The following is a 22,245-nucleotide window of genomic DNA, read 5'->3' as shown; positions in this document are numbered from 1 at the left end:
AGAGGAAAAGAGTTGAAAAAAAACAAACGAATGTTAAAAAGTTATGCAGGTGATAAAATAATGCAGATAATGACGATGACCACAGTGGAGTTTGTTTCAGCAGTCTAGTGTTTTGAACTGTCTTCTTCTTTCTGGATCTGCCCCTGGTAATGTCAGATGGTGTCCTAGTCTGGCCCTACTCAATCTGCTCGAGATGACCAGTGATCCAGTCCTAGATTATTTCCAACAATGTAGGGATGTAGGGTTTCTGGTGAATTAACTGTCCATTTCCTGTGAAGGGCCAGTCTCTATAAAAAGGGCAGCCCTTTCCTACTTGGCACAGATGGTAGCTCTAAGAGCTGACGCTGGGTGGGACCCTGAAAACCCCTTGTTGCAGCTCTCTCCAATTGCTCTGATCTGCTGGTTTCAGTGGGTCCTGACATAAGGAGCAGTATACATCGTGGGGTCTGGTAGACGTCCCGAAAGGACCCTTTCAGAGCTGTTCATTCTGTAACCTGTGGGCTCCTGAGCCTGACCTCGCTGATTTGCAGAGCCTGTAATCCCATGGTGGGGGTTGGGCACACCTGCCCATGAGAGGACCTGCCTGGCTGCAAGGAAACTCAGGTGTTCAGCGCCTGGCCAGCCACTTTCATAGGAGACTCAGACTCAAACTCTGCACTCTGCACAATCTCCCACTCGCCCGCTGTGCTGGGTCAGGTCCCACAGTCCCTTCAGTGTGACGCTATCACTCTGATGTTTTTGTTGGCAGAGCCACTGTGCACGCATGCACAGGGTCCTTGCAGAACCTTGAGTCTCTCCTCAGCTTCTCTTCTAAGAGTTTCGATGTGGCCCCCACACTGCAGCACCGAGCCCTGGGGGGCTTGTTCTCCATGCTCCACCTCCCCAAAAAGCCTGCCAATGCCTCCGACGGTTTTATATAGCTTCTCTCTGGCTCTCTCCTGAATGACGCTGGGAAGAGTCCAGCAGTAATACTATATAACACGGGGCAGTGTCAGGGTGCCCGCACTGCTCCCTTCTGTGAGTTTCAGCCTCAGGCTCCTGCACTCCCCCCATGTTCCTGGTGCGGTCTCTGCAGCCAGCACTACCCCAGCCCCCTCTCTCTGCCCCTAGTGCTCTGGCTCCTGGGCCGATCCAGTTTCCTCAGTCAGACTCTGTCCTGCTTGTGGTTGCCATGGTGCCTGGGGCTGGGGAAGCAACAGTCCCCTCCCCATTAAGTACCACAGGCCCCAGATGCTGGCACCTGGGCTTGGCCTTGCCCAGGGTGGAGGACACAGAGACACGCCTGGGTGCCAAGGTACAAGGGCACTCTGGAGGCTTCTTCCTGAGGAGGGTATTTTAAATTCCTTAAAATGGCTCCCGCCCCAAATCTGCACAGCCAGAAGTGCAGGGCTGGGCAGCAGGAGCAGCTCTGCCAGCAGAGCCTGGGCACCTGCTCCCAAGTGTCCTATAGGAGGGCAGCAGCTCTTGCTACTCATGCACACTCACACATACTCACTTTCACTCACGCTCAGCTGAGTTTTTGAGTTGATTGCTCTGCAGTTTAGCTGCAAGACTGGTCCAGGGCTGGGAGCAAGTGGAAGGAGCTTCCAGCTACTCTGAAGTCATCTTGAATCTCAAAAGTATTGAGTATTAATCTGCCTGAGTATGGCCAGGTCTGTGCCAATTCCACTGGACTAGAGTGCCATGACTTATATTGTACAGTAATTATTTTTGCCCTGCCTGTACTTCAAGTGCATCTTAGAGCAGCTCATCAGAAGCACCCTAATTAGTGTGCTTTATTAATGTGCTCCTACACATTGTATTTCCCTGCAGGAAATAGCTGGTACAGATAATGAAAGAAAGATGTGAAATTTATGTAGCCCAAATTTCCACAGATAGCAGCTTTGCTGTTTTGTGGACCAGTTCAAATTCTAGAAAGGTGTTTTATACTTCTTTCCACAGCAAATTAGTGGCAATTTCCATAACAAAATTAATTAACAAAAATATAGATATTCCATGGGTAATTCACCCAAAGGGGGGATAATACAATGAATTTAGAGAACAGTTAGTAAGCAGAGAGCAAAAAATGGTCACAATCTGGTCTCCTTAGAAAACACCTCTTTTAAATGATGCCACTAGAGAGTTACACTAACGCCACACCTGAATAACAGTCCTGGTTCATCTCCCCTCTCAACACTAATCTGGTATCCATCCATGAAAGACTTGCCTTTGTAGTTGTGGGTTTCAGCACTATATGCCCAGGGACCCAGAAGGAGTCTCACCTAACCGCGTGTTGGGTAATAAACATGCAATCCTTGGTTCCGTCTGTGAGCCCTGCAATGTCCCATGAACTGGCCTGGTCCCTCTTGGCTGTGGGAAAACACTGTCTTAGACAATCACCTGTATACAAGGAAGCCTTTGAGGAAGTCCTGGTTTCCGATGAAGTTCTAGTACACAGTTGGAGCAAAAACTATGAGTTGGGATTCATAAGAGAGAGTAAGAGGAGCAGTATGACTTTACTCACACCACCCCTCCCCGAAGGCAGCACTGCTGATCAGAAGCAAGACAAGATACTCCCATTCAGCACTGTAGTGGATGTCCTAGTAAGAGAATTACACAGAAAAAAGAAATAAAAGGCATTCATATCAACAGAGGTAAAACTGTCATTGTTTGCTCATAATATGATCTTATATACAGTACATTCTGAAGACTCCACCAAAATCTGTTAGAATACATAAGTTCAAGAAAATTGCAAGACAGATAAATTAGTTGTGTTCCTATATACTAACAGTGAATTATCTAAAAAAGAAATAAAGTATCCCATTCACAAAGTATCAAAAACAATAAAATCCTTAGAAATTAATTTAACCAAGAAGATGAAAGATTTGTGTCTGAAAACTAGGATGCTTTGATGAAAGAAAATGAAGAAGACATAAATAAATAGGAAGATATCCTGAGTTCATGAATCAGGAGAATTAATATTGTTAAAATGGTCATACTACCCAAAGCCCTCTATAGATTCCACTGGCATTTTCAAAGACATATTTTTTAAAATCCTAAAATGTGTATGGAGCCACAAAAGACCCCAAATAACCAAAGTGATCCCAAGAAAGAAAAACAAACCTGAAGGCATCATACATCTGGATTTCAAACTACATTATAGTTACAATAAAAACAATATGATGCTGGTATAAAAATAGACTAACAGAACAGAACTGAGAGCACAGAAATAAACTCTGGCATTTACAGTCAAAGATATATTTGACAAGAAAGCCAAAAACATTCAATGGGGAAAAAGACAGTCTTTCAATAATTGGCTTAGCATTAAGAGAACAAAACACATTATAGTCGATAAAACTCAGCTTGGGACTTCCAGTCAAGATGGAGGCATAGGCAGACATAACTCACCTCTTCACATAACCACATCAAAATTACAACTAAAATATAGTACATCACTCAGAACTATCAGAAATCAAGTTGAATGGAAGTCTGACAACTACCAAATTGAGGTGAATGCAAGTCTGATAACTGTGGAATTAAAGAAACTACATCCATCCAGACTGGTAGGAGAGGCACAGATGCAGAATGGGCTGGTCCCACACCCACATGTGGTAGATAAAACTTTGGGAGAGATATCTCAGGAGCAAAGAGTCCCAGACTCACACCAAACCCCGCAGCCCAGGATTGCTGTGCCAGGAAAATAAGTCCCTACAACTTCTGTCTGCAAAAAACAGTGGGGATTGTGTCAGTGGAAGAAAATTCTGGAGACCCAAGTAGTTCCTCTTAAAGAACCCGCACATGGACTCACCTATTCGGACTCACTCCCTCTGAGTGTCAGCACCGGGGTAGCAGCTTGAAAGGTACCAGTGGTATACAGGGAGAAACTGAAGTGTCTGGCATCAGGGTGAGAAGAGGCCATTGTCCCTTTGCCAGACTGCCCCCCCACAGAGGGGTGGGCTGGTGCCACATCTGAGACTCCATCAACTTGCCTAACACTGTTTGATTTACCTTGGAGATCCTCAGAGACTCTGCCCCACTCAACTTATGGGCCCACCCAAGTTGCTTTTCCATATGAATGGCTGGTCTTAGCTCATGCTTCACACTTTTTAAATCCTCTCAAACAAGCAACAGCTGGCTTCAGTGAGCCCCAGGCTCAGCACTAGCAGCAGCCAGGTTAGAACCACAGCTTGGCTTCACCTGGGAAATCTCCAAGCCCAGCACAAGTAGCAACTATCTCAGATTGCTTTATAGCTCAGGCAGGATGTCCTGGGAAAAACACAGACAGGGGCTGGCCTTGATGTGCACCACCTGGGAAACCCCAGGACCAGTGCACCCAGGACAGCTACAGACCACTTAGCAACACCACCACCCTGCCCCTGCACAGCTGATTCTCCACAGAGGGTGGAGGTTGGTGGTCAGCAGTCACAGCCAATCTTTGCAACTCACTGGGTAAACCCCTACTATTGATCTGCCAACAACAACCAAGGTTCAACTACAATAGGAGGGTGTACTCTGTCCGCACAAAGGGCGCACCTGGAGTACCCAGCTTGGGTGACAGGCGAGGCTGTTCCACTTGACCCTACAGGACACCTACATTAGGCCACGCTACCAAGACAAAGAGTAAAAGCAGCTCTACCAAAGCATAGAAACAAACACAGGGAGGCTGCCAAAATGAGGAGACAAACATGGCTCAAATGAAAGAACAGATCAAAACGACAGAAAAACAGCTAAACAAAATGGAGATGAGCAATCTATCAGATGCAGAGTTCAAAACACTGAATATAAGGATGCTCAAGGAACTTAGTAAGGACCTCAACAGCATAAAATGATCCAGTCAGAAACTAAGGATTCGCTAATTGAAATAAAGAACAATTTATAGGGAAACAACAGTAGAATGGATGAAGGTGAGAATCAAATCAACGACTGGAACATAAGGAAGAAAAATACAACCACGCAAAACAAGATGAAAAAAGAATTAAAAAAAAATGAGGATAGTGTACCTAGCTTCTGGGACAACTTCAAGCCTTCCAACATCTGCATTATAGGGGTGCCAGAAGGAGAAGAGAAAGAGCAAGAAATTGGAAATCTATCTGAAAAAGTAGTGAAAGGCAAGTTCCCTAATTTGGTGAGGAAAATAGACATGTAAGTCCGGCAAGCACAGAGAGTCCCAAAGATGATGGATGCAAGGAGGCCCACTCCAAGACACATCATAATTAAAATGCCAAACATTAAAGATAAAGAGAGAATCTTTTAAAAAATTATTTTACTTATTTTTAGAGAGAGTGGAAGGGAGGGAGGGAGGAAGAGAGGAAGAGAAACATCAATGTTTGAGAGATACATCGATTGGTCGCCTCTTTCACACCCCCAACTGGGGACCTGGCCTACAACCCAGACATGTATGCTGACTGGGAATTGAACCGATGACCCTTTGATTCACAGGCCAGTACTCAATCCACTGAGCTTGGGCTAAAAGAATCTTAAAAGCAACAAGAGAAAAGTAGTTTCCAGACGGTTGCCAGGTGGGAATGGAGTGTGATGGAAAAGGTGAAGAAGTGAGGAGATTAAGAAGTACAAATAGGTAGTTACAGAATAGCCATGGGGATGCACAGTACAGTATAGGAAATGGAGTAGCCAAAGAACTTACACGCATGACCCATGGACATGAACAATGGTGGCGGGGGGGCTGCCTGAGGGAGTAGGAGGTATTGGGTAGAGGGGAAGCAAATGGGGAAAATTCGGGACAACTGTAACAGCGTAACCAATAAAATATAATTAAAAAAAAAAAAAAACTCACCTTAAAAAGCAAAAGCATGGGTCAGAGACCCAAAGCCCCACTATTGTTGTAAAAACAAAACAACCAAAAGCAAAATAATTCAGAGCTACTAATCTTTCAATAACCCAGATAACAGATTTAATTAATGACATCCTGTGTCATTTAAAGACCTAATCTTTATAAGTAATAAAACCCCCCAAAATATCATAATGTAATATGTAATATAAACCAACAATAACTGGAAAATTCTATCCCAAAGACTTAAATTTTAGTGAAAATGGGTGTATAAAAGCACCACCATTGCCAAAGTAAATGTTTGAGCCAATTTATTCATTTCCAGTAATTAAGAAAAAAAGAACATAACACATTTGAATGTAATTTCAATTTTAAACTCTTACTATAGTAATAATTGAGTTTTAAATAAAATACATGTAACTTTCTTTCTTTCTAAAACCTCTGAACCCAAACCTCAAAATTCTCTCAGAAATTAAACTGACTTTTCAATAAGTTTGATTTCTTGGTTTCAACATTTTTTCAGGTATTTGTAGTTACCTAGTTACCCAGAATAAGAATGTAGTCTGTTACATTAATGAGAAACAAAGAAAAGGAGGAACACCTGGAGTTAAGGCACTAGGGTTCTGCCTCCCTCCTGGTCCCCTCCTAAGCACTAACTCCTCACAGGTGGCTCTTACTCATGAGATCAGAGACACTTGTGTGTTCCCACTGTGCCCCTCTGTAAGGATGGAATTTCCTCCCTCCCTCTGGGTTCTCCTCTGCTTCAAAACACATCTTTAATTGAGAAAAGTACTCAAGCTCCCTATTAAAGTGATTTCTTTCCTCTCAATTCCTATAGCTCTAATTGTTAGTCATTTTGCACCTAGCATTGCTACTTCCTAATACAAAAGTGATTTTTTCCACACTTGTATACATCTTCACTCCCAATTAGAATGTAAACTCCTGGGTGAGAATGTATATTACTATAACCATCCTTCAAAAGTCATCCAAGTATGCATGCCCAGCAATTTCTCTTCTAGGAATGTAACCCCAGGATATAATTAAGAATGTGCAGAGACTGAGATACTCGATATTCAAGGCAAAGCTATTTGTAATTTCAGAAAGGTGGAAACCAAACATCCAATCATAGGGGATTAATTTGTTGAGTAAGTTATAAAATTTCAAATGATATATGATGCAGTTATTGAAAACAATGTTGCAGGAATTTCTCTACTGACACTGAAAACAGTAACGAGACCAATATAGAATGAGAGTCTTTGGTTAAATAAGGCTGCATGTATATTTGCATAGAAAAAGATTTGGAAGATTATTTTGAAATGTTCTTTCTGCTGGTATATGTATCTCCTGGTTTTTCTGTAATAAGCTTGTCCCGCTCTTTGCAATAAAAAAAGAAATGAACTCAAATTTGAAGGAAAAGGTAGTTCTGGGCAGAATATGTTAATCATTCTTCATAATTCCACAAACCTCAGAAGCATAGACAGTAGGTGTTCTATATATGTGTCAACTTGGGTCCACAGAAGTATGGACAGAGGTAATACTTCTTAGGTCAGGACAGATGGGTCATGGGGCATTTCAGTATTTCAAAACACTTGCAACTATGTGCCACAGGACAAATTCTAGTATTTGTTTTGGCTAGAATTATGTTAACTGAGCTTTAATATGGGACACCTCAAATGCTTGAGTGGATTGGAAATTATGTCTTTGTTAATAAAACAAATTGTGAGCCCTGGCTGGTGTGGCTCAGTGGATTGAGCACCGGCCTGCAAAATGAAAGGTTGCTGGTCCAATTCCCAGTCAGGGCACATGCCTGGGTTGCGGGCCAGATCCCCAGAAGGCGGTGCATGAGAGGCAACCACACACTGATGTTTCTCTCCCCCTCTTTCTCACTCCCTTCCCCTTCTCTAAAAGTAAATAAATAAAATCTTTAAAAAAAAAAAGTGAAAAATTAAGTATAAATTGTCTTGAAAGACAAAAATCTATCAAAACATAGGGTTCATTGGGTTTGAAACCCAAAGCTCTCTGTGATGATGAAGTCCTTTTTCTAGGCTTGAAAACTGCCTCCACAGACTACATGGAGAAATTTGTATGAGTTTTGGATAGTTTTACTTTTCGGTTTTACATAGGCTTCTAAGGAAATTGTTCAATACTGGTTTCCATGCCTTCTATCCACCAAGAAAAAAAAGGTTAAAAACCAGTCTTCTTAAATTAGGGTTCTTGTTGAAACATTCCTCCCATTCCCCCCAACCCTACAAATGCTGTAAGGAGGATTCTTTGTAAAGATCACCTTGGCTCTTGTAATTCTTCATTAACATTCCACTGACTACCTCTAGTATTATTTATTATAATTTTTAAGAACTCTCATGATCCAGCATAGTCCTGTCTCTCTAACCCATTTAGCACTATACAATTCCTGTTCTTTTTGACTACTTGTTAGTGCCTAAACAAGGTTCTCAACTTCTTTTGTCTCCATTTGCAATTCTCTTTCTATTGTACAACTATCTAAATCCTCCCTATCCTTCAAAACCCAGTTCAAATGTCACCTCATCCTCAAAGATTCCATCTTACATAATTCTACCACTTTATGCACTATTTGTGACCCTCCCATGACGCTCATTCTGAATGATATTTTAGAAGAGATCTCTTTCTTGTGCCTACTAAATCCTTAGCTTTTTGAAGTCTGGGGCTGTTTGTCATCTTCATCTATAACGATAACCGGAATAAAGTCATTCAATAAATGTCTGCTCACCTGAATGGTAGCAATCACGACTTTTGCTGGGTTTGTTCTAAGAACTACTGCCTCAGCAATGAAGAAGGCAATGTTTCAACAGACTCTGCTTGTAATTTAGTTTCCAACACAGTCACAGAGAAATTACCCTAAGCACTCAGTTTGGCCTGTGAGTACGCAGACTCCTGCCTGCTAACCAATCCTGTTTTTTAATAGTACAAGTTCCTGGTTCTAACTTTTGGTTTGCATGTTTTTCAAAATTATATAAATAGCCACATTATGGCTAAATACTCAATTTTACCAAACAAATGAATTCTGCTGAGTTAATACTCAGCCAGTGGAAAGTTAAAATTTTACCATTACTACAGCTTCTCTATGAGATATAATGAAAAGTCATCTAAATTTTAAGTACCTAAATGATGGCCGCCTTGGTTGTATCTTCTTAAAGTCTCCTCTTCTTTTGTTCATTACTTAAATATCCATGTTTCTAGGCTGCATCCTTCGCTTTCTACTAATCTCATTTTACATATTCATTCTGAGTATTCACATGCAGTTCAGTATTTCAAGCATCTTCCATAATGCTAACAACTTTTAAAACAGGCATCTTTAGCCTAGAGTTCTTTCCTCACCACCAGATTAGCACATTCAACGAACTCCTAGATTAGTAATTTGCAAAATCTCTCGTATGTGTAATATTCTCAGCAACAATAGTCTTTGGTGCTTTTATTAAAATTAAGTCTATTATTACTAGTCTTATCTCAGCCAAGAAAACTTAGCTCTGGGAAGTTGGAAATAAAGTTCCTCAAAGAGCAGCCTCATTTATAAGGAAAGACTACAAAACTGGAATTTCACATTTGGTGGAGTAGGATTTCACCCCATATACAACCAAAAATTTAAAAACAAACTATTTGACGGTCAGGGTTGTTGTATTTTAAAAGTTACAAACAGCTTTCTTTATAAAAAATTCTTACAGAAAGGCTAAAATCTAAAACACTGATACCACCAAATACTAGCGAGCATGTGGAACAATATGACTTCTCATTCACTGCTGGTGGGAATGCAAAATGGTACAGCCACTTTGGAAGATAGTTTGTAAATTTCTTACATATTCCTTTCATACAATCCAGCAATCACACTCCCTGGTATTTACCAAAGTAAGTTGAAAACTTATGTCCACACAAACACCTGCGTGTGGAATGTTTATAGCAGCTTTATTCATAATTGCCAAAACCTGGAATCAACTAAGATATCTTTCAACAGATAAATGGGTAAACAAACTGCTGCATATTATTATAATGAAATATTATTCAGTGATAAAAAGAAATCTGTTTTCAAGTCATGAAAGTTTAACGGGGTACAGAGTGAAGGTCCTCTGAAAAAAGGGGAGTATAATCACCTCGATCCTTGAATAGGGAAAGTGGGGAGTGGATGATACGCATTTGAGATATATTGCTTAACAATGGCAAGTTAATAGCTGTGCCTTCCTGAAGGGAAGAGAGTTGACGCCCAGGGTGAATTGTGTAGTGACTGTGAGAACACACAAGAACTCATGACATAGCTGGGATACAGCACTTGCGCAGAGGCAAAGGGCGGATACCCACCCCGGATGTCCATGTGTTGCTGGGAACTCTCGCCCTGACTGAGGAGGGCAGCCAAAAGCAGGTAAAAGACACAGGGGAACTGGCAAAAATGGCACATCACTGGGGGTGCTGGATATGAGATCGCACAGGAAGTTCTGGGCCAACCATTTTAATGAGGGTGGGCTGAAAGAGGAGGAGGTCCACCAGGAGGTCTGCAGTGTTAGAGAGGAAGTCTGCCACACGAGAAGAGGGTCACACAGTTTGGAGCTCTGAAAGAGGTTCAGAGTTGCCTGAGCTGGCTGCGCACAGGGGACATGCCCAGCCTCCCAGATTCTAGCCTGCCTGGAGAAGACGGGAGCAGAGCTGATGCGGCTGTGGGGACCTGCTAGCCATGTGGATTTGTGGGAGATGCCTGGGGCTGAAAAACGATAGGGAAGGCTGACCTTCAGACTTCTGCTTTTCTGAAAGATGGTACCTCTGACTGGCGTATTCTGAAACTGGCCTAGTATGGCAAAGGGAGGCAGGACTATGTGTTTTTGGGTGGTTCCAAAGGGAGCAAGACTTAAGGGCAGAAATCCGCCATTATCCTAAATCTGTACAATCTTTAAACAAACAACCTCTTTCCTTTTTCACCAAACTCTTGCATTGGGAGTCATGCTTCTTGGCAGCAGGCAATTGAACCCCAAAGCTATTCCAGAACAGCATTGGAGGGGTTCTGTAATAAAAAGATATGAGGAACTTTGAAAGCATATTGCAAAGTGAAAGAAGCCAACGGAAAAGGCTACATATTATGAAATCCAACTGTATCACATTCTAGAAGAGCAAAACTATGAATACAGTAGGAAGACCAGTGGTTGCCAGGGGTTGGGTGGGAGGGAATGGCAAGGATGGGGAAAAAGAGGAAGGAGGAATAAATAGGTAGACACAGGAGATCTGTTTAGGGCACTGAAACTATTCTGTATAATACTGTATTCACAGATACATACTATACATGTGTCAAAACTCATGAAATGTACTATACAAAGAATGAACCTTAATGTAAACTATGGACTTTGAGTGATAACTATATGTCAGTGTAGGCAGAAAAATGTTGACAATAGGAAAGATTTGGGCCTTCCCCCCAAAGGGTATATGTGAGCTCTATTTTTCATTCAAGTTTTACTGTAAAAACTAAAATTGCTATAAAAGTCTATTAACAAAAGATTTACATAGCTTAAAAAAGAGCTGATTTTCCATGAACAAATTATAACAAATTATTAAATACATTAGAGGTTTTTCCTCTTATCCCCAAAGAATGCCACACTACTTTAATTCATAACCTAAACCATGTTTCAGCCTTCAGTTAGAGTACTCAGGCCATCTCAACTGCACTCTCCTCATAAACTTCATGATAGCGCACACCTTTCCAGTGAGTTGCCCCTTGTGGACTAGAACAGCAGCTGTTTCTTACCCTGATCACCGTCCATGAAGCCAACTAGCATCACCATTGCATAGACACATGGTTGAATAATGATGGGATGAAAAAGCTGAGAAAGTACCTTGGGCAAGAATGTACATAACTGTATAGTCATGATTATACTGTTAGGGTAAATATTTAAATTTTAATAAATGCCAAAGGGATTCATGGTGAGAACATTAGGATAAACTATTCCTTTTTTACTTAAAAAGAAGCCTTTCAATAATTCTTCAGGTCTCACCTCAGAGAGGTTTTTCTTAAATGCCTCATATAAAGTGAACTTTCCCAGTTCCTCCCATTATCACATTTTCATGGCCCTTATCACCATTTCTTTTCTATTTTTTGTTTGGCGGTCTCCCTCACCAGAGTGAAAACTTTAAGAGGGCTGGGATCTAGTCTCTCTTCTTTATTGATCTATGGCAGGCACATGGTAAACTTTTCAGTTTACTGAATGCCTGAATAAGAGGACTGTACTGTTGAAAGAGGACTGACAAGTAAAGGCATTTCCCTCATTCCAATTTGGTGATGTGGACTCTCTACCTACATGTTGAACAGAATACCTTATATGACATTATTTTTATTGTCTCATCCATCCTGTTTGGAATAGAAGCCTGACCACATTGCATGCCTCGGACTGAATGAATGGTTTTGATGAAGAAGAAAATGGGTAGTAGATTTATTAGAGGACATTAAATTCTATTCTTGTAAATGTATATACTCATTTAAAAACTCCTAACACTGCTTTACTTTAGTAATTAAAATGATTACTATAGATTAGTGACCCTATTAGTATCATACTCTTCTTTATTTTTACCCTCATTAAAATCTCTATGATAACCTTGCAACATAAGAATTATCTTCATTTGACTGATGATTAAAACTGAGAGTCAAGAAATTAAGTAACTAGTTCAAGGTTCACGACTGTAAAAGAAAAGATTCTTAGAAAACATTCAGTTGTTAAGATTCTGGTCTGTTTATCTGACCCCAAAAGCCACAGTTTTCCCACAGGGCCAAGTAGCCTGCCTTTGTTCTAACACAGACTTAATTTCCCAAAATTCTGACTTCTCCCCATATTGCAAAGTTTATGATAACATGTCATATATATCAGTATTTCCAAACTATACGCAGTGGTGCATGTGGGCAAGGCATTCAGTCTGTTGCTCATAGAAGCTCACGTAACTCATGTTTTACACCTGCTCTAGCAACTATATTTGTAACACGGATGGTTCCTGAGGTCACTCTGCCAGGAGCAGACGTAGTTTAAATTCCTATCTATAGACAGAAAGGCAAAGAGGAGACACTTAATTCACTGATACATTTTTCCCTATAGAGAAAACAACTAGGTCTAATTCCACTTGATTTTTAAAATTTTCTCTCTGGTCCTTAGGAAGCTTTACCCAATCGACTTACAAACATGAAAAGAGATGGGACATATGATACATTACACCAAAAAGAACATAATCATTAGTACCTGCTGTGAATAGGAACATGGCTCATTGATAAAGAGCATACTTTAAATAAATAGCATGTGAGTTAAGTCCAATAAAGAGATCAGAACAGTTCTGTAACCTGGTAATCCCATTCTCGGGGCTACAAGAAAGCTGCACTTAGAACCACCACTTCAAGCCTCAAGAATGTTCCAAGCACTGTCCAATGATTGTGGTCAAGGCACCACAGAAGAAAAAGATCTGCTGGGAAAAACTATCAACTTCTTCCCTGGTGTATGCAGAGCTTTACAGAAACACAGTGAAGTAGAGTGACCACTAAACTTCCAAGGACACTTGGACAAGCAGTTCCAATAATTAACTTCTAAAATGGCAATGGAAATCACTGGAGATTCTGTAAGTCTGACACGGGAAAAGAGACTGTGCAGCTAGGAAGTGTCATGATGCCTTCTGTCAAAGCGCTTAACTTCTGCAGCAGCTGCATTTATTTAAGTACAATTAGGGGTATGGGAGTCTGTGTGTTATACCACAAATGGAGGAGAAATATCCCTGTACAAACCTGTTCAGAAATCTAACAAATGCCAGGACAAGGGGGCACAGTCCCTTTACTGTAGTGTCTGTCTGTGCAGCTTTTCAACCTTTCCCTTTTTTCTCTCTCTTTTTTGGAAACGCAAAGAAAAGGTAGCAGGTAAAACTGCAGAACAATCTAGTTGTGGCCTGAGGTGGAGAACAGTGAATGTTCGCTTACACAGAAACCCTTGGGTGTCCTGTTACAACATGCTGCCAAATTGTGTGTGAAGGCTACCAAGAGCATAGTATCTGAATGTCCAGTTTATGCCCCTATTTGTATAAAATTCTCCGTCTTGCAGTCACATACATAAATGTAGCTTAGATTTTTTCCTAAATTTTAAGCTAATAATAAGTGAATTGAGACCATTAAAAAATTCTCAGAAATCTTTATACCTATCCTTGAGTATTGGTACTCTGGTAGTCAGTGTTGTGCCAAAGACGTTTCCCCCCATCCCAAATTTTAATTTACAAGGCTATGGCAACAGCCCTAATGAAGACTGATTACTGCAGCACATTCCATAAAATCTGCCCAGCTTCCTTCTGACGGTGAAGGCTCCTGCATACAGAAACGGAACTGAAAATGTATCAGCGTCCTTTAACATCTCCTTCCTAGCAGCTCAGCACTAAAAACAATTTAGTCAAAGAAAAGATTTATTGGCTCAGAGTTCATTACAAACATAACTGCAAGAGCAGAAGATGTCCTATTAGATCAGAATTTTAATACTCAGAGAGTGTTGGGGGTGGTGAGAAGGAAATAGAAGGCAGAGAACTGCAATCACACTACTGATGCACGTATATGTTTCCCTTTTTAAAAAGGCTCATGTGTCATTTGAGACTGGCAAAAAGTTTTGGTCCCCAATCATTCTGGTTATTTTTTGGATGGAGTTCACAAACACAACTGAGAATTAGATGAAAATGCACGACTCTTTGCCCTGTAGGTGCACGGGAGTGTCTATGCTGCAGGCACACCCACACCGCCCTTTAGGGAACAATTTCAAGATGTTTGAGATCCTCCTAAAGCTCATCCAGATTCAAGGTCAGGAATCCCTACTTTGCACCAATATGGAAGACATACACAATTATTTCGCTTCTTCCAAATTTAAAAAACAAACAAACATGTGAACACCCATGCAAGTTGGGATGGATTACATATTTTTCTCATTACTAATCTGTATGTAGAATGTTTTGTGCTCGCAGCAACACATCTGCTTTTCTCAACCACTTTCACTGATTAATTTTCAACATTTAAGATCATCACCTACCCAAGAATGTCCTCAATGTTGCAGTTTTCTGGAAAAACTAAGTTTTACACTTTAGTCTTACTGTTTATTAGTCGTTTGGATGATTTCAATAGAGAGATAAGCCAATCTTCAACAAAGTTGCCCATTAAAGAATTACTTATAATGGCAAAACAGTATCAAACAACGGTACCAAAAACATAAGCCTGGATATAACCTAAAACTCCAAAAGAGGAGTGGATAAGGAAATTATCGTGTGACTAAGTGGTGGAATGTTACATGGTCATTTGATATGAATGCATTTTACATAAAGGACATTGAAATGAAAAAAGGTGTCTTCCTCAATGGTCTGTTCAGTGAAAACAAAGCAGCCATGCACCAGAATCAGGGCCCCGGCTGAGAGAATCCTACTAGGTGGTTCCATCACCCTTGGCTAGACGGCTCATCATGGCATCCGAGCCATTCATCCACCTTTTTAGAGATCCTAGCACTTCTGAAACATAACAAACTCATTGAATGACAGTCATTCAATGGGTCGCTTAATGACAGAGGAACACAAAGTAGGGGCAAAAACTGAGATTCCAAGTAAGGTCAAGCTGTGAGCTTCTAAAATCCCAATTTCTTAAAATACAACTTCCCCTTCCCAATCTCACCCCAGGAAGTAACACCTTCCTTCCTTGATGGGTTGCAACCTTTCTCTTAAAAATCCCAAGACATAAAATATTGTCTTTCCTTACCCCCACCTCAACAATCGCCTTTGGAAGTTTCTCCATTCATGCTATATACATATATCACACAGCAAATGCTTGTTTCATTTTTAGGGCAACAGTAAAAGGGAGAAAAACAAAAGGAACACAATTTAAAGAAAGTCAAGTAAATTAACTCCTCCTGTGCCCCACAATTCATGTTAAATTCTGATAAAAGGTCTATGAAATTTGATAGTTCATGGAACTTTGTAGTTCACAAAGAAGAAGAGTGATACAGATTTTTCTCTTAAAAATTGCTGGGCATTTTAGAATCAGGGATAAATCTCCTGAAGTTAAAAAGAGTAAAAGGAAAGAATGGCAGGTGCACAATAAAGTCAATATACCATTAAGCTGAGCCAACTTCTTTCAACATGAGCCACCCACGACTAGATTTCACCAATGAACAGGGATTCAAGTAAATGGAAACTATAGTCAATACGTATTTTGTTTTTAACAATTACCTAGACTTTGAATAAGAAAAATCCCTTTAAAAGTCATCCTCTATATTTGGCACCAATAATTCCCTAAAATTTATATAAAATATATAACGCCACATACCCAGCCCCAAAAATAGTTAAGAAAGAAATGAAAATGCTTTCTGGGAATTTCCTTCCCCAGAAATTCATTCATCTTTCCCTCATACACACTTCTTTTCCCGTTGAAAAGCCTTCCATATATTAAAGCGTTGACTGTAACGTCTTGGAAGAGTAGTTACTGGGCAAAAATTTACATTAACATTAGGAGAAACCACAGAGATTAAAGTCATCCATCTCCTTTATGCAGTAGTACCTTTTAAAGACCCAAAAACAGAAAATTCATATGGAACAGATTGTAAAAACAAAAACCCCAGGCAAATGAAAAAAGACAAAAATCCCTGATCAGTCTTTTGATTCAGAGCTGTGTCAGAGAAACTAGGCCAAAAGAACAGCTAAATATATTAGATGTAAAACATTTACTCTGAACAGGAAAAGGTATTGATCCATATAGAATTAATCATGGCTAAATTATGCCAATAGTCTCATACAAAGTAAAGATATAATTAATTGTTTTTATGCCACCTACCAACACCCTACAATATAAAAATTCTTTATAAAGCAACCTTAGCCAGAGATCACTGTTGTGAAAAGACTGATGTAAGTCACTAAGCGTCTAACCACAACCTTTTTCTTTTTCCTTTTTTTTTTTGTTAGAAAAAGGTTAAGATTATAAATATTAAACACTAAATTTGACTGGATAATGAATATCTGGAACAGCCAGCTGCTTCTTTTTCATCAAATTCAATACTTTGCAAATTTTCACATCATTAGCAATTCACATGAAGATAGCCATAAACCAAACATGATGAATGCTACTAGATATACAAAAATTAATCTTCTATTACATGTTCAGAACCAAGTCTCTCAGCTTGCGAGGCACAGCTAAAAGGAACAATTTTATTGAAAGAAGACTTTAATTGGAATATGTTTAAAGACACTCTTGTCTCACTTCAAAAGCCACATTCTTTAGAAGGGAAACTCACACCCTTCTCCCTGATCAGTAAGGCTTAAACTTACTTCAGGTTTAGCTTTGATGACACCTCCTTTTAGGAAGCTCTTCCTGATTGATCAAGCTCAGGCTACATCCACCACTTACGTGCTCTCCATGTCCATTCCCTACTTCCCACCCTCCCTACCGCCTCCCACATGGCAAAAATCACAGCCCTTGCCCATCACATTGTTTTGTAATTCCATGCTTAGCTATCTGTGACCACCACTGAACTAAAAACTGTGAGCGCAGGAAAGGTATTTTTCTTGCTTAATGTTTTATCCTCCATACTTGCACTCACTATGCCTGGCACATGACAGCTATTAAAAAACAAATTCCTAGTTGAAAGAATGGATGGAGGAAATATTACAACAAGCTAGGACAAACAGTCAAGTGGGTCTTTTTAACTCTTAAGTAGAATGTGATTTAAATAGTATTGAAGATTCTTACTACAGTTCTTGACACCACATATAAAAACTTGTCTACATGTTTTTATTGTGAAATCAGTATAACTACATTATATGGAGTATTTGAAAGATAAAGACAAGAAAAGTCATTTATGAGCAAAAAGACCATTGTAATACTTGATGTCTTTTTTCCTCAAAAGGTGTAAAATCTCTATGAAAACTCACTGGAGACAAGAATACATAATTCTATACAGTTCCTAGCAGACCAGTGAATTCTATGGTGTTACAAAGTCCACTGCAACAAAGAGCTAGGTTTCCTAACAAATTATTTTGTTTTTCTTTTAATAACAATTACAACAAATCCTATCATCTTGTATTACTTCTACCTATGCTAATTCCACAGTTCCAAAGGAGGAACTAGAAGTGAAAGGCACAGAGTAAAACACGTCCTGGACCAATTTGTAACATGAATGAAGATAAAGAAACAAGAGAGCATCAACGCAAGCTTTACCTTCAACACTTGTTCTGCAAAACGGCACACACAAAAGTTAAGAGCTTCTCACTGAGTCTCAAGAATCCGCAGTTGACTAACCAGCTGACTATGTACTATGGGTAGATTACTTGTTCCCTATATTTCACAGTGTTATAAATGAGAATAAATGGAGCTATTAAAGGCAAGATTCTTAAAACTCCTTAAAAGGAACTCAAGGTCACATTATTTTCATTGTCCCTGGGACCATTTTGTACACAAGAGGTCCCTTTTTGTCATGTTAACTGTAGAGAACTTGAATCTTACACACCAGAACCCCTTTGGATCTCAGTATTAGAGATGACAATTCTGATAATTCTACAGAGTAAGGAGGATGGTTTAAATCTACTGCTGCCATGCAATGAGCTGAAGACAGAGGTACAAACTCTTTAAAACCCTATCGGACCTCCCTGAGAAAAGAATCCAGTCATTCTCCATTAAGTATGGTTTTCTTTTGTATATTTCCTACTGACTAAGTGTGTTTCCATATAGAAAGACAAAAGTGTTACCCATATTGAACATTTATAAATGTGAACCAATGTGAAGGAAAAAGAAATATCCAGAGAAAACTTCTAAAGAATCTAGCTCATGCTGTTACTTTGGTAATAGCCTTTTTCTAATTGGTGTATCTAGTCTCTTAAGAGTAAATTCATTTCTGAAAATGCAAAGTTAATACCCAGATGATAACCTACTGGGTGAGAGAGGACAACCAAGAGGCTGGAACATTAGCTGTTCCTATCATTATTGAGTGAAGGCTACAAACAATGCAGCAAATAATACCTGTGAATAAACTAGGAGGACCCTCTAAAGGCAACATGATAAAATCTTAACATCTAGTCATTTATGAGAGGCAAAAAAATAAATTAAAAAAAAAGTTGCCAAACTGAAACAATACAGAAAAACTGTACTGGTTCTATTTTTATAATTAGCAGTAACAGCAGCAATTACTGCTGTCAAAATTCTAGTGTATATGAATTTATTTGTGAATCCTTTTTCTTATCCAAAACACGTTTGGATTTAGTTTACATATATCTTTATTCATTGCCACTGAGGTGATTTTAAGAGAAAAGGGAAAAGAGAAGAAAAATGGAAATTAAGAGTTATAAACAGAAATTTCACATAGAGACTACTACTTGCAATTTACCCTAATTTCTGCCTTCTAGTCCAGAAATGGCCTTGTGTACTAACCCCAATTGATTAATACATGCTATATCGACAAAGATTGCTCTGACTACATGAAAAGGAAAATACAAAGCCTATTCTGGATGAGGGGTGGGGAAATCAAACACCAGTAATATGTACGTGCAATTCTGCATCTGATCCAGTGGTTCTTAACTGTGGGAAATTTTGCTCCCCAAGGGATAACTGTCAATGTCTGAAGATATTTCTGGTTGTCACTACTGGGAAGGCGAGACAGTGGTAGAGGCCTTAGTTGACTGTTAGCAGTCAACAATCATTCCCAAGTGCTGCCTCTCTAACCCCCACAGAATGATCTGTGCCAGAATGTCAAAGCTAGGAATTCATGGACCAGTCAAGTCTATCCTACAGTCCATGGATCAGGTCTTCAGCCAAATGACAACAAATTTGTCTTCAGGAAGTTTTATGGAGCTACCTCTCTGAATGCTAGATTAATTCTGTATGACCTTATTGGAGTATTAGAACAAAGGAATCAATTTGATCTGGATAGTTCACACTGTCCGTAACTTGTACTGTGATCACAGACAAATTACTATTTTATCCTGTGACACCTTGGTTTCTTCATCTATAAGAAGCGGTCTGATTATAATTACTGTTGATAGACAAAAGACAAATTGCTAAAGAAGCCCTTTCAATGGATAAAGGAATAAAGCCCTTGGTGATATAATCTTCAACAGAAGAATTTTTGTTTAGCTTAAGATAAGTTTACCAATTCCTTTTAATTTCCACTAATGCAGAGTTACTACTAGCTATGCCTGGAATTACAAACATTTTCCTTTTAAATTAGAATGTTCTGGCGCCTCAAGCTACTTCTACCGTCATGTCCATCATCATTCTACTCTCTGAACGTGGCTCCTTCCAATTCTCCAGCCATCTATTTTGTCATCTCTTGTATCATTTACACTATTAGGACCAACTGCATAGCTGCTTATATTATATTTCTCTCTTTTTACTCTATAAATCTCTGTCACTAATCAATCAGTTCAAATATTTCAGGGTCGTCTTTGTGCCTATGACACTAATGTTGGGGACAGGAGTAGAGGCTAGAGGTATTGGTACAAAAAGGCTGGCTTTCTAGCTACAGAGCATTTACAGGCTAATTAAGAGGCTAACACACGTGAAGCTATTAGGCAACAAATCACATAAACTAGGTAGTAGCATGGAAATGTCACTCTGAGAGTAAGAAATGCCAGAAGAATGAAATGAAATGTCTGCTACACCCAGATTAAGGTTGACCTAGAAGCTATCAGTAAAAAATGTGAGGGAAGAAATCCTTATGAATCAGATACAGAAGTATATCTGACAGATGCGCAAAATATAACTGCATGGCCAACCCTAAGAACTGATTAATGTTCCTTCCAGAAAGCAAAATTATACAGAAACATTTGGAAGTTAATGATATAAAGTCATATGTGTTAAGTCAGCTCACATCTACCAAAACAGAGATCCCATAAGCTGCCATAAGCTACTCTCAGAAAGAAACATTTATGTAAGAACAGAAGGAAGAGCAAACTTAACCATAGTGATAGTTCAGGTTTCAACATGTACACTAAGGAACTTTCTAAAAAGTGTTTATATTTACTCTTAGAAGTCAATTTCTAAAGATTAAGAATATGTCCTGAATCTAAATTATTTAACCTGTATGGCATACATTTGTATATTTTTCTAAATCCTAATCAAATTATTTTTACCTGTGGTGCCTCTGGTGGTAGATAAAGCTAATACCCACTACCGTGTCGGCAAGTACACTAGAAAGTTACTGTATCCACTACCTAACTGTCTAATAGCAAATGTCTCAAGATGCTGGCATCATGTGGGAAGACTACATTTTGGACATCATTTTCACTATTACAAATAATTCTATGTTTAAATGAGCACAAGATTAAAATAAGAGTAACTCTGAAATGACCTGCCTTCAGCTTTTTCTGCTAAGGGGATAATCTTTTTAAGTCTTTTTCATAATGTTCTTACTTAAAACCATCTTACAGCCCTCTGTGGCCTACTTCTGCAACTCTCCCTGGGCTTGCACTTATGGGTTCCATCAAGCTCCCTCTTTCCTTCAATCATATTAACTTCACCTGTCATTAGGACCCATCTTCTGACTAAATAGCCACATTAGAATGTCCATGAAGTTCAATGTCCTCAACTTTTAAATCAACAGACTCTCAGTGTAACCTAACACATAGTACTCTGAAAACAAATGCTGAGCAAGTCATGCTATTATTCCGTTCATCACATTTCATCAGTTTTGGACATGGTAGCAAGTAAGTTCACATTACAAATGAACAGATTTTAAACTGAGAATAGTTGTCAAGGGTTGTTTATGTACAAGCTTTCCAATATTTTATGCATTTGTTACTTAATTTTGTATCACAAAATGTGAAAGTATAATGGCCCCTTTTTAAAATTCAGAAGACAATTTTTAACAACACTCTCAAGTACAGCCCTGTGACAAGTGAAAATAAAATCCTGCTTCTTTTTGCATTAAATATACCCTAGTGTATCAAATACTTAAGCATAAAGGATTCACAAAAAAAGAGATAAGGAGAAAAAATAAAGAAAGAAAAAGAAAATACAACTTTTGTAATACTCATATCTGTTAACAGGGATTATGGAAACAATAAGAGGGCCCTTAAAATGATAAGAAGAGCATACGACATTTACCTCTACAACCTCTTTACAATTAAAAGGAGACCCTCACACTTAATGCCACCAATGATAAAAACATACCTGATTTTATTTTCCATATCTTCACTATCAGATTCTTCAGAGCTTCTGTACTCATCTGGATCAGGAAGTGTGCTCGGATCAAACCCATCATCATCATCATCACTCCAATCCAGGAAGGCTTCTTCTTCATCTTTGGCCTAAAAAAACACAAGGGATATTGTGGTTTAAGAAACAAATGATGAACAATCAGATCTTATTTCTAGACACAAATAATGTTCCTCTAATTAAGATCCTCAAATTAGAAGGCTTCTGTACTGGTGAACAACTCTATATGACTTTAAAAACCATAATCATTTGCAAAGAGAAAGAAAACTGGTCATTTCAAAAATAT

The 22,245-nt window shown here is 39.2% G+C and overlaps 1 protein-coding gene across 1 annotated transcript in view; it reads right to left on the bottom strand.

The window, feature by feature from the left end:
- DDX10 (DEAD-box helicase 10) overlaps positions 1-22,245 on the bottom strand; it is a 286,609-nt gene that overhangs the window by 8,272 nt on the left and 256,092 nt on the right. The window contains exon 17 of the mRNA XM_054592588.1: positions 21,915-22,051. Within this exon, the coding sequence (XP_054448563.1) occupies positions 21,915-22,051 (137 nt within the window). The remainder of the gene's footprint in view (positions 1-21,914; positions 22,052-22,245) is intronic.

The sequence above is a fragment of the Pteronotus mesoamericanus genome, unplaced genomic scaffold, assembly GCF_021234165.1.
Source record: "Pteronotus mesoamericanus isolate MK-2021 breed Mesoamerican mustached bat unplaced genomic scaffold, CSHL_Meso_final scaffold_36, whole genome shotgun sequence".
NCBI lineage: Eukaryota > Metazoa > Chordata > Mammalia > Chiroptera > Mormoopidae > Pteronotus > Pteronotus mesoamericanus.
Note: the sequence above shows the minus strand (reverse complement) of the source record. Positions and strands in the feature narration are given on the sequence as shown.